Source organism: Carcharhinus amblyrhynchos, chromosome 17 (genome assembly GCF_965287045.1).
Source record: "Carcharhinus amblyrhynchos chromosome 17, sCarAmb.v2.hapA, whole genome shotgun sequence".
NCBI lineage: Eukaryota > Metazoa > Chordata > Chondrichthyes > Carcharhiniformes > Carcharhinidae > Carcharhinus > Carcharhinus amblyrhynchos.
In genome coordinates this window covers 18,677,373-18,690,109 of record NC_137340.1, presented here as the reverse complement: position 1 = coordinate 18,690,109, position 12,737 = coordinate 18,677,373, and the positions used below count along the sequence as shown (strand labels likewise).

The following is a 12,737-nucleotide window of genomic DNA, read 5'->3' as shown; positions in this document are numbered from 1 at the left end:
CCTCGCCCATTCCCTTGGTGCCTATCAATGGCAGAAATGTGAATAGCATCGGCCCTGGGAGTACAGCAGCTTATGCTCATTGGAAACTGGCATTGCCCACCAGGCACTGTAATTGTCCTGTGGGGGTAGAGCTATGACAGGGGGATGCAGGGAGTACTCTGCAATGGTGGTGCTCAGTGAAGAATGGGGAGGATGGCACAGGGAGCAATTGGCAGCGGGGGAGTCCTGATGTCCATGGGGGTGGTGGAAAGGGGGAGACTGGCCCTAGTGCACTGCAGCCAGCCTCACCAGTGAGCTGAGGCTCCGTTTTTCCCCCCCTTCTGGGACAGAGAGTGACAGCGTGGGAGGGAAGAGTGGAAGAGAGTGATAATGAGGGAGGGAGAGAGAGTGACAATGTGGGAGAGAGGCAGTGGAAGAGAGTGACAGTGGAGCAGGAAGAGGGGGAGAAAGGGAGAGTATGAGAAGGAGATTGGGGAGGGAGAGTGTGAGAGGGAAGGAGTGGAAGAGACAGTGACAGTAAGGGAGGGCGAGAAAGTGAAAGTGTGGGGGAGAGAGAGAGAGTGACAGAGTGTGGGAGGGAGGGAGGTACTGCTGACTCAATGATGCGGCTTTGCTGCTATGTCGAGATGTTGCTATGGCAGCCAGCATTTAGCAAACTGACCGAGAGGCGAGCGGGCGGCCAAGGAGTAAAGAAATCTCGAAACTAGCCCAGTCTCCGCTCCCAGGAGGGGAAAGCCTGGGAGCAGGAGTCTGATTACTGATCAGAGTGTGAGGAGCCAGTTCCGCAGCGGGGGAGGGAGAGAAAGTCAGCAGCAACATGAGATGAATTCATGCCTGTGTTTATTTGAAGAAAGTCTCTGTGCTGAAGAAGCTGGAGCGGGGCTGTAATCCCTTCCCGGAGAGTCACGACTGCCGCTCGGAATCACTGTGCGGGCTGCATGTTAAACAGAAAGCGATTGTAATCAACAAGGGGCGCAGAGCCCTCTGCTCACAGGGCTTGTTTCCCACTCCATATCAGCTCTCTCTCTCTCTCTCAATTATTTACTGTCAGATCCCAATTTAAAATCAGAGAGAGGGAGACTGGCGATAGGAAATGGCTCTGTGTTATGATGAAGGTGATGAAAGGGAGTATTATGAATTTGAACCGCTTCCTACGCTTCTGGAGGATGAGGTAAGTCCGCAATGATGTTTGATGCGGTATTTGAAATGTTCTTTAAAGAGTTGCATCAGTTTGTGCGTCTGTGTGTGTGTGTGTGTTCTTTGAGGGGGCTGATAACCATTTGGTAAGTTGTCTTCTGCTTAAATATTTCCCCCTTTTCATTCAAATGAATCCAAATAAACATCCGATCAAAATAAAGGACGCCAAGCACTAGGTTTGAGCGAGTCTCTCTCTCTCTAGACACTTGTAACCCCGCAATGCAACTTGAAATTGATCAAGCAAAGTTGCAGAAGCCGGTTAAATAGAAGAAGGTTATCTGAAAAGTGACCTCATGGCCATGAGATTTCTGTGTGGGTTTTTCTTTGGGTAAATGATTGGATAAGGGCACACAAGCCTTCTCTGTCAGAAATGGAATCTTGTCATTTTTGGAAAAATGGATTAATTTTCCAAGTGGTGAGCCAGACGTAGGTAACTGTGGTACCAGTAGCCAAGTCAAGCAACCAGGTTGAATATTACCTAGTTTATGATTTGTGTACACAATTTCTCCATCATTAATCTTTTGAGGTAACAGGCAGTGAATTGATGCAATGCAATCACTTGGTTCAGAATGTGCACTGCAGATGATGATGCTATTCAAGGGGTAATTACACAATAATGATTAAATATGCACTGCAAGTATGAATAACTAGAGGGATAAGATATAGCTGCTGTAATGATTTGGATGGGAGTTGTAATTTTCCAGTTTTGATCTTGCCACAAGTGACAGGAGAGGTGGGCACCAATAATAGCTAAACCACGAGCGAAGAATATTCCAGCGAGTTAGATGATGCCTAAATCCACATAGAGTTGAGAAACAGGAGGGGAAGTGGTACACTTCCAGGGCAGCATGCAGGCACAGTGGTTAGCACGGCTGCCTCTGTGCCAGGGACCCGGGTTCAATCCTGGCCTCAGGTGACTGTCTGTGTGCAGTTTGCGCGTTCTCCTTGTGATTGCGTGGGTTTCCTTTGGGTGCTCTGGTTTCCTCTTATACTCCAAAGATATGCAGGTTAGGTTGATTGGCCATGCTAAATTGCCCCTTAGTGTCGGGACAATTAGCAGGGTAAATAGGTGAGGCTACAGGGATAGGGCCTGGATGGGTTGTGGTTGGCACAGGCTCGATGGGCCAAATGGTCTCCTGCACTGTTCACATTCTATGTATGTATTGACCCCCAAACAGTAGAGGTGAGAAGATGAGAGATCTTTCAACAGTTGATTGAGATAGGCAAGAATGACGAGAGAGTGACTTGGGAGAATTTAACAACCTGAAGATAATAAAACTAATGCAGTTTCTCAAAGTGAGAAAAAAAACTTAGCATGCACCCTGAGCTGCTTTTTGTTCAGTATTTTTCTTGTCCAACAAGGATCAATGTTGCTCAATTAAGGTCTGGAAAATTTGACATTTCAAATAATTGACAAATGTGGATTTTGGACTAAAAAGAAAATTCAGTGAACAAAGAAATAAAATGAATTAATCTGGCAGATTAGCTAGCAACCGTTTGATAGGGAAATAGGGGAGAATCTTTAAATAAGAGATGGCAAGAGCACAAAACAGATATAATCTGAGACAAGAAACTAATGCATCAAAGAACAACGTTCCAAAGATAAATAATACAATTAACATAAAATTAAAATGGAGGCATATGATCAAGCTGAGAACAGCATTACTGAATATTAAAAGTGTTTGCGGAGGTGGAAGGGAGAGTTGAAAGGTTTGCTACATGATAGCATAAGCTACATGATAGTATAAGAATTAAAGCCACGATATACAGCTCTCAAAAAATAGTGCTGCCACAAAGTAAAATGAATAAGACTGATTACATTCATCATCCATGTTAGTTTACTGAAGATAATTTGAAGTGATTGCAAGATAGTAATCTAATATTGGGGAGTATACAACTTTAACTTGTTGAAATATGCTTTTGTGATTTAATGTTGTCCCTAGAAACTTGACAGGATACATTCTTTCTGATGGTGGGGGAGTCCAGAATTGGGGGTTGGAGGTTGAGGATAAGGGGTAAACCTTTTAGGACTGAGGAGAGGAGTAGTTTCTTCATCCAGAGGGTGATGAATGTGTGGCATTCACTACCACAGAAAGTAGTTGAAGCCAAAACATTGTGATTTCAAGAAGAAATTAGATATAGCCCTTGGAGCTAAAGGGATCAAGGGATATGGGGGGGCAGGGGGATCAGGATATTGGATTTGATGATCAGCCATGAACAAAAAGAATGGTGGAATGGGCTTGAAGGGCCGAATGGCCCACTCCTGCTTCTCGTTTCTATGTTTTTGAATATGTTGGAGACATATTTTTGTACTGAAGTAATTTTGGACCTTGTGGAACATCAATTGGGTTGGAGCAATAAACACAGCTATTAAGAGGGGAGCCTAAGTCAGTACAGTTTTTTTCAAAATATTCCTTGCCCCATGAAGAAAAATAATAGCTTTGTCATTATTTAGTTTGACATCTTAAAATAATTGACTATTTCTGTTGCTCTGGGGTGATATTCAAGTCAGTAACGAGGTGGCACAAAAAGAACATAAGATTGTTACAAAACTAAGAACTTTGCAAAAACAGAAGATTTTTTTTCAGTGCTATCGGCCAAATGCAGAATTTCAAATGACAGCTTCCACTTTGATCTATTCTGCACATGATTAACAAACAACTGGAATGCAGTTCACCCCATGGTGGGAATAACATCTGATGTGCTAGTTGTGTTAGAAACATCATCTACTGCTGATAATTTGGTCATCTTTTGCACGTAAAATCATTTGTACTATATGGCCATTATCGTGCAGCCAAGCCATCTTCCTTCTTGGTGGATTAATTTGTGAGGTATGCAACACACAGTTATTGCACACAATGTATAGAAGTTCTATACGCTTTCCCAGTAATCCAGACACCTATATAACTGTTTGAAAACACCTAAAGGATTATTTCAGATTTCCGTGGTGACAAAAATCAGGTAGTTGTGGATCAGCTGTCCATTACACAGCATCCAATTACAATCAAGCAGGTTATATAATGGGTCACTCTTGTGCATTCACTGAGTGGAGGCAAAGGTTACTACCTATCTAAGTCTTTGCCACATAATCAATCACATCACTTCCTATGTTTGGTTACACTGTGTTCTGCCACTTCTGCACTGGTGTTATCAGCAACACAAACATGAAGTCAGTTTTGCCATTCATTATCCAACTCCAATAAATCATGGCAGTTAAAGAAGGAAGGAATCTAATTTGCATTCACTTGGAAGGATTGTTTTCTGGGTGTTGTAGGCGGTCTAGGTTTTAAAGGAATTAAACTCCTTACTTGATTGGACTGACTATTCAGCACCGTGGCACAGTGGTTAGCACTGCTGCCTCACAATGCCAGAGACCGGGGTTCAAGTCTTAGCTTGGGTCACTGTCTGTGTGGAGTCTCCACGTTCTCCCGTGTCTGCATGGGATCCCTCCAGGTGCTCCGATTTCCTCCCATAGTCTGAAAGACATGCTTTATTAGGTGCATTGGCCGTGCCAAATTCTCTGTGTAACCGAACAGGCGTTGGAGTGTAGCAACTTGGGGATTTTCACAGTATTTTCATTGCATTGTTAATGTAAGCCTACTTGTGACACTAATAAATAAACTTCATTTTTCTACACACTCAACTATGTTCTTAAAGTCAGAAGTAACGTGGATTTTTGCTGTAGGCACAGTTACTTATTTGCAATCTTGTGGAACAAGTGAGCTTCTAAAACATTGTATCTACCAGCTCTTGATGAGATGCGGATACTGGTCTTATCAGAAGATTCACCACATGGTTTGTAGAAAGATCCAGCACCCAAAGAAAATAAATGCAGCAATTGTGTTCACAGGCATGCGCAAAGCATTTGGAATTCATGATGAACTCTGTACACCTATTTAAGACAATAAATGAATCTGAATAGTATACGCATATTCAGTTAACATGATGTGCAAGACTTAAGAAATCGCCCCATGAGGCCATGTGCTCCCACCTCCCATTTTCACGACTAAATTTCATTATAGCTATTATGACTAGTGTGTGTATTTTCTCAATCAACAATGAATATGTATTGGTAAAGTTTGGTTGGCATATGAACAAAATACTTCAGTTTATACCTTTTTGAAGGCTCAGGATAGGCAACATGAGTTAACATAATCAATACGTCTCCAACATAGTTGATATTATTAGTTCATCAAGATTAGTTATTTACAATAATAGTGCTGTACAATAATACAAACCATGTGAAGATTTAATGCAATTTTAGTAAATAACGTTAATAGATGAGGTTCTGCATAATTCAAATTGATGACCGGATGTATTTCATGGCTTGTACGGTGACACTGTGGTTAGCGCTGCCGCCTCTCAGCACCAAGGACCCGGATTCAATTCCAGCCTCGGGTCACTGTGTGGAGTTTGCACGTTCTCCAAGTGCTTGCATACGTTTCTTCTGAGTGCTTTGGTGTCGGGGGATTAGCAGGGTAAATACGTGGGGTTACGAGGTTAGGGCCTGGGTGGGATTGTTGTTGGTGCAGGCTTGATGGGCTGAAATACCTCCTTCTGCACTGTAGGAATTCTGTGATGATGATTCTTGCCCATTTGTCACTTGTTGGTGTTGACATTTCTAAGACAATAATTTTCTCTTGATTTTAACACAAAATTGACTTTGTGATGAAGCGTGACCTTTTACTATAATTCCTGAGTTGCTACACTCCTTAGTGCTTTGCTTTGGACTCTCTCTCTCAGATGTTTGATCTGACTCTTGCTTCTTGCCATCAGCTGGTTATTGAGCACAGCTTTGGGAAGCTGGATTTCTGACATATAGCTGTGGCTGCATAACCATGACGTTGAAACTAATCTTAGTGGCACACTGCAGTATTAAACATTTATTACACTCTTACAGCAGCATATACTAAGTGGTGCCATTAATGCTTGAAGTTTTACCCTCCAGGTCAAGAAATGGCTTTTCTTTTAAAAAAAGTCAATGTTTAGAAAACTAAACACACACATTCTGATTCAGTTTGTAGTGAATCAATATTGTATTTTTGTTATGGTTTAGCATTCGGATGTATTGCTAGGGCAAACCTCCATGAAAAAAATAAACTCTGAACTGTCCTTATAGAACACTGTGTTTGGACATCATTTGGAATACCGTGCCCCATTTTGATCTCGGTGGCACAAGAACAAGGCCCTTCGAAGGGTCATTCCAGACTCAAAACATTGGCTCAGTTCTCTCTCCACAGATGCTGTCAAACTTGCTGAGATTTTCCAGCATTTTCTGTTTTTGTTCAGATTCCTGCGTCCACAGTATTTTGCCTTTATCGTAGATGTATAGGTTCATAGCAGGGGCGTCGTACAAGTGTAAAGCATTGAAGGCCTTCAGTTCCCATGATGGGTATAGAAAACTGATTTGTTTGTTATTCTAGGAACTGAGCTGTAGGAGAATTGATTGAAGGGGTTAGATCATGTCCATTTGTATAGACTATTTTAATTCCGCACAGTTTAGGTAGGAACAAGGGAGATGCATGTAAGCTACTGACATATAGAACCAGGTTAGATGTAAGAAGCTGTTAGTAAACTTAGGGGAGAGTTTACAGATTCATTGCAAATGTTCAACAAGGAGCTAGTTATGATTAAAATTGCAGTTTATAAAAGTTATGAGACATTGGGCACTGTCTCAGATATGGTTGTTAATTTCGGAGAAGAACTTTCCAGATTTTTTTTATTCCCCAAATTGCCCTTTGATTTTTCCTTTGGATTTTGGAATCCATTAAAAAACAGTAGCTGCTATTGGTTATGGGGAGTGGGCTGCAGTTGGTGTCACAAAGCTCAGTGACACTATGACAATATGTGGTGGACTTAACGGCAAGCTGGTCTTTACTTCTGCACCATTCTTGTACCTTTAAATTTCATTCCTTACCTTCTACTGGATTTTGCAATGTGCTCAATTGTGAAGATTGCCCAACACACTCAGTTGGACTAACATAAGAACATAAGAAACTAGAGCAGGAGTAGGCCACCTAGCCCCTCGAGCCTGCCCCACCATTCAATAAGCTCATGGCTGATCTGAAGTGGCTCTGTTCCACTTTCCCGCTTTCTCCCCATAACCCTTAATTCCCTTGCCTACCAAAAACCTATCTACCCACGTCTTAAATATATTTAGCGAGGTAGCCTCCACCACTTCAACGGGCAGAGAATTTCAGAGATTCACCACCCTTTGGGTGAAGAAGTTCCTCCTCAACTCTGTTCTAAACTGCCGTCCCCTTATCTTGAGGCTGTGCCCTCTAGCCCTGCTGTCCCTTCTGAGTGGGAAGAACCTCTCCACCTCTACCCTATCCATCCCCTTCATCATCTTATATGTCTCAATAAGATCCCCCCTCATCCTTCTAAACTCCAACGAGTACAAGCCCAGTCTATTCAGCCTCTCTTCATAGCTCAACCCCCTCAACTCTGGTATCAGCCTAGTGAACCTCCTCTGCACTCCCTCCAAGGCCAAAATATCCTTGCGCAAGTGCGGCGACCAAAACTGCACACAGTACTCCAGCTGCGGTCTCAGCAGTGCCCTGTACAGTTGTCCTGTACTAGTCGATTGTAAGTACTATTCACGCCACACAAGTGCCAGCCAATGATCATCTCAAACAAGACAGAATCTAACCATTTTTCCTTGACATTAAATGGCATTACTGAATCCCATATTGTCAATGTCCAGAAGCGGAACTGGACCATCCGTGTAAATACTGTGGCTACAAAACCTGATTCACCAAACACCCTTAGACAGCACCTTCCAAACTCACAACCACTTCCATCTAGAAGGACAAGGGCAGCAGATACATGGAACACCACCACCTACACGTTCCCTTCCGAGGCACTCGCCATTCTGACTTGGAAATATATCGCTGTTCCTCCAGTCGCTGGGTCAAAATCCTGGCATTCCCTCCCTAATCCACAGCACATGGACTGCAGCAATTCAAGAAAGCAGCCCACCACCACCACCTCAAGGTCAACTAGGGATGGGCAATAAATGTTGGCCAGCCAGCAACTTCCATGTCCCACAATGAATATTACTCCCAAAGCCTATCCACCATCTTCAAGGCACAAGTCAGGAGTGCGATGAAACATTCTCCATTTGCCTGGATGAGTGCCGCTCCAACATCAATTAGGGACAAAGTAGCCTACTTTATTGGCACCCCATTCATCATCTACAAGCATTCACTCCCGTCACCACCCAGACACAATGGCATCAAAGTGTACCATATTCAAGATACTCTGCAGCAACTCACCAACTCTCCTTCAATAGTACCTTCAAAACTCGTGACCTGTACACCTAGAGAGACAAGAGCAGCTGATATATATTGCCACATGCAAGTTCCCCTCCAAGCGATGCACTATCCAATGTTGGAACAATATTGGTGCTCCTTCACTAAGGCTGGGCCAAATTCCTGGAACTCCTTCCTATAACACTGTGGGAGTGCCTATACCAGATGGACTACAGTGCTTCAAGAAGGCAGCTTGCCGTCACCTTCACAAAGGCAATTAAGGATGGGCAATTAATGGTGGCCTTGTCAGTGATTTCCACATCCCAGAAAATAATTTTGAAAAAGCCTGTATAGGCACTGCAGCATCTACAGTGAAAAATGTTTATTTATTAGTGTCACAAGTCAACTTACATTAACACTGCAATGAAGTTACTGTGAAAATCCCCTAGTTGCCACACTCTGGCACCTGTTCAGGTACACTGAGGGAGAATTTAGCATGGCCAGTGCACTTAGCCAACACGTCTTTCAGACTGTTGGAGGAAACAGGATCACCTGGAGGAAACCCGCACAGACACTGGGAAAACGTAGATTCCAGACACTGATCCAAGCTGGGAATTGAACCTGGGTCCCTGCCGCTGTGAGGTAGCAATGCTAACCACTGTGCCAACATGCCGCCCCCTAATGTGTGTTGTAATCGGACATATTCTAGTATTGTCATCGTTCATTGATTGTTGAGAAACAATTCAGTAATGTGCTAAATATTGTTAAATTATTAAGTTTTTTTTACATATGCTTTTGGTACTTCTTTTTCACTGTGCTTTCCACAGGCCTTCTGTTCACTGCTGCTGCTATATTGGTACATTTTTTTATCAACCAATAAATAGACTTGCTTGCATATATAAACTCAAACCAGACCTATTTCTGTATAATTTATTAATCAAGTGCATTTTCACTGGAATAACTAGGACTGCAGCCTAATGTATCTGAGGAAAAGACGAGTGCAGTTCCTTTGTGGATACTGCTGCAAAATAAATTAAACCGAAGTTAAATGCTTGTTTGAAAGTTTTATTAAGAGCGACAGGAGCAAATTGTCAGTGAGTTTACTTCATGATTACAGCTGCCAAACTCTCACTTCAGCAGCATCCTGTTATATTTTAACTCCTGAGTTTCTGTTTATTTTGGGGTAAGTGATCCTGTGCAGTATTAAGGTATTTTTTAAAATATAAATAGTAAATCATGAATCTAAATGGTACATCATGAACCAAAGACCAGAGGTGCAATCTTGCCACCCATTCACGCCCCACTCCCATTGCAGCGAAGCTGGCAGGCCAAATCTCTGTTCACTGCAACAAGATGGGAAAATCCTGCTGGCATGAATGGTCAGAAAATTCTGACCCAAATCTGAGATCCTCAAAATGCAAGTACTGCATAGATCCTAAGCTTTGGAAATTGCTCTCTAAATTTCTCTCCATCCACCTCTCTCATTGATCCTTAAAATCTACCTCAGTCTTTATCCCCTTATGTGACTCGCTGTCAAATTTTGTTTGACACTATCCTTGTGATGCGCCGTAGAGCTTTTGCAATGTTAAAGGTGCTCTATAAGTGCACATAATTGTTCTTAATGGATCCTGGGAATAAGCTACACACTATTGTATTTTCAGCCTATCAAACTGCAAATGCAATGTGTTGCAGCACAAACTTATTTTTGGATTTACATGCATGTGGTGCTTTTAACCCTGTCTTTTGCTTAATTTTGCTGCTATGTTGAAGCTTAGTATCACATCTTAGGCCCAAAAATAACTGCTTGTGCCCAAATACTTGTAACTGCATCGCATTTTGAGTGCTGTACTTAGAGTGTGGTTGATGGGCTTGCAGTCATGCATTGTTGTATATAAATGGCTGTAGAGAGATTTGCTAACCAGCTGGTAAAACAATTATTAGAAACATCATCTGTGTTTTAAGGGTTGAAATCTTTTCAATGAATGAAGAATATCATTGATGTTTGACTAGTGTCAAGTTTAGAAGTGCGTGTATTGTGGCTGTCTTGGAAGTGAACTTGGAATTGGTATTGTTTCCATGCACTTGCTGCCCTTGCTGTTCTCAATGGCACAGGCCTTGATTCACAGGGTGGTATTGAAGAAGCCTTGCAGAGTTGCTGAATGGGATACACTGCAATCATGCTAGTGGAGGAGAGCTGTGAGTGTTTAAGGTGAAGGGTGGGTGCTGATGAGTGGGCTGCTTTGTCCTAAATGATGCTAAGCTCCTGTTGGATTTGTATACATCCAGTAAAGTGGAGAGTATTCCATCCCTCTTCTGACTTTGCTTTGTAACTAAAAATTTTAATAAAAGGGATCAGGAATTTATTCAGAATACCCAGCCTCTGACCTTTTTTAGCCAAAGTATTCCTGTGACTAGCCCAGTTAATTTCTGGTCAATGCTAACCACTAAGAAATGAATGGTGGGGGATTCAGTGATGGTAATGCCATTGCTTTTCAAGGGGAAGTGGTTAGTCTTTCTTTTGTTGGAGACGGTCATTACCAGGCACTTCTAAAGTATGAATGTTACTTACCACTAATCCACTCAAGCTAGTGTGGATGTTGTCCAGGTCTTGCTGCAAATAGTGGTGGATTGCTTCACTATCTGAAGAATTGTGAATGAAACTGAAGACTGCAATGATCAGTGAATGTCTCTCCTTCTGACTTGATAAAGTGGAGGGAAAGTTATCGAAACAGCTGAAGATGGTTGGATGTCGGAGCCTGCCATGAGAAATTTGTGCAGCAATGTCCTGGGTTGAAGTGATTAGCCTTCAACAGCCAACTTCCTTTTTGTGTTTGGGCATGATTTCAAATAACAAGGAGTTTTCTGCTGATTCCCATGAGCTTCAGTTTTGCTAGGGGCTCCTTGGTGCCAGACTTGGTCATGTTCTGCCTTGGTGTCAAAGCTGGTCACTATTCACCTACATACTCACATTTATTGTTTCATATTTTATAAAAGTTTTTAAATATTTATCAGAATGATAAATTGATTACAGCACAAAGGGGGCATTCAGCCTTTGTGTCCATGTTGGCTTCAATAAGAGCTGCTCAGTTAGTCATACTCCCCTGCCCTTTGCCAATGGCCCTGCAACCTTTTCTCTCTTCAACTAATTACTGAACTCCCTTTTGAAAGCCAAGAGATGTAGAACAGTTCCCCAGAGGGTCAATATGAAGATCACTGCTTTCCTTGCTCTATATTAATGGCCTAGATTTCGGTGCACAGGACACAATTCCAAACTTGACATATTGACACAAAGCTTGGAAGTATTGCAAATGGTGAGGAGGGCAGCCATCAATTTCAAGAAGACGTGTGGCAGATGGAAACTTAATGCAGAGAGTGGTGAAGTGATGTTTTCAGTAGAAAGAATGAGGAAAGAGCATAACAGTTTCAATTCTGAAGGGAGTGCAAGAGCGAAGGGAAGTGGTGCACAAATTATTGAAGGTAGTAGTGTAGTTGAGCAAGTGATTGTTAAGTCACATTGGATCATGAGCTTTATAAATAGAGGCAAAGAGTATGAAGTTATGGTGAATCTATATAACAGTTTCATTTGAGCATAAAAAATGGAAGCAGGAGTAGAGCATACGGCCTTCAAGCCTGTTCTGCCATTTACTCTGATCATGGTTGATCTCTGATTTCAAGTTGATTTACCCATGTGTTTCTCATATCCCTTGATTCCCTGAGAGGTCAATAAACCTGTTTAATTCAGCCTTAAATATATTGCATGATGGAGCATCCAAGACCCTTTGGGGTAGAGAATTCCGAAAATTCATGATCCTTTGAGTCAGGAAATTTCTTCTCATCTCATCTCATTCCTAAATGATTAGCCCTTTATCCTGAAACTGTGGCTCATGTTCTACATTTGCCAGGGGGAAGAACACCCTGTCAGGTCCCTTCATCATTGTGTACATTTCAATGAGATCACTTATCATTCTTCTAAACTCCAGATCTGGAGTATGGACTGAATTTATTCAGTCTCTCACCACAGGACAGCCCTCTCATCCCAGGAGTGTTCGATGCATCACTTTCAATCCATGTATTAACTCCTATGCACCAGGTATGGTATCACCAAATATTGCCATTTTCCTTCCCAATGCTTGGTCACCTTGTGTATTAATTTTCTGCATTCTTTGGCCAAGTAAGTCCCTCCCAACATCCACATTTACAAATTTCATGCCTTCTTAAAAAGTATTCTGCTTTTCTAATCATGACAATCAATGTGGTACCATCTTTCACTTCCTCATATTTTACTCC

At 42.2% G+C, this 12,737-nt stretch overlaps 1 protein-coding gene across 1 annotated transcript in view; it reads left to right on the top strand.

Moving 5' to 3' along the window:
• Positions 1–754: 754 nt before the first annotated feature.
• kndc1 (kinase non-catalytic C-lobe domain containing 1) overlaps positions 755–12,737 on the top strand; it is a 177,200-nt gene continuing 165,217 nt past the window's right edge. The window contains exon 1 of the mRNA XM_080205589.1: positions 755–1,171. Coding sequence (XP_080061715.1) covers positions 1,094–1,171 — 78 coding nt within the window. The 5' untranslated portion in view covers positions 755–1,093. The remainder of the gene's footprint in view (positions 1,172–12,737) is intronic.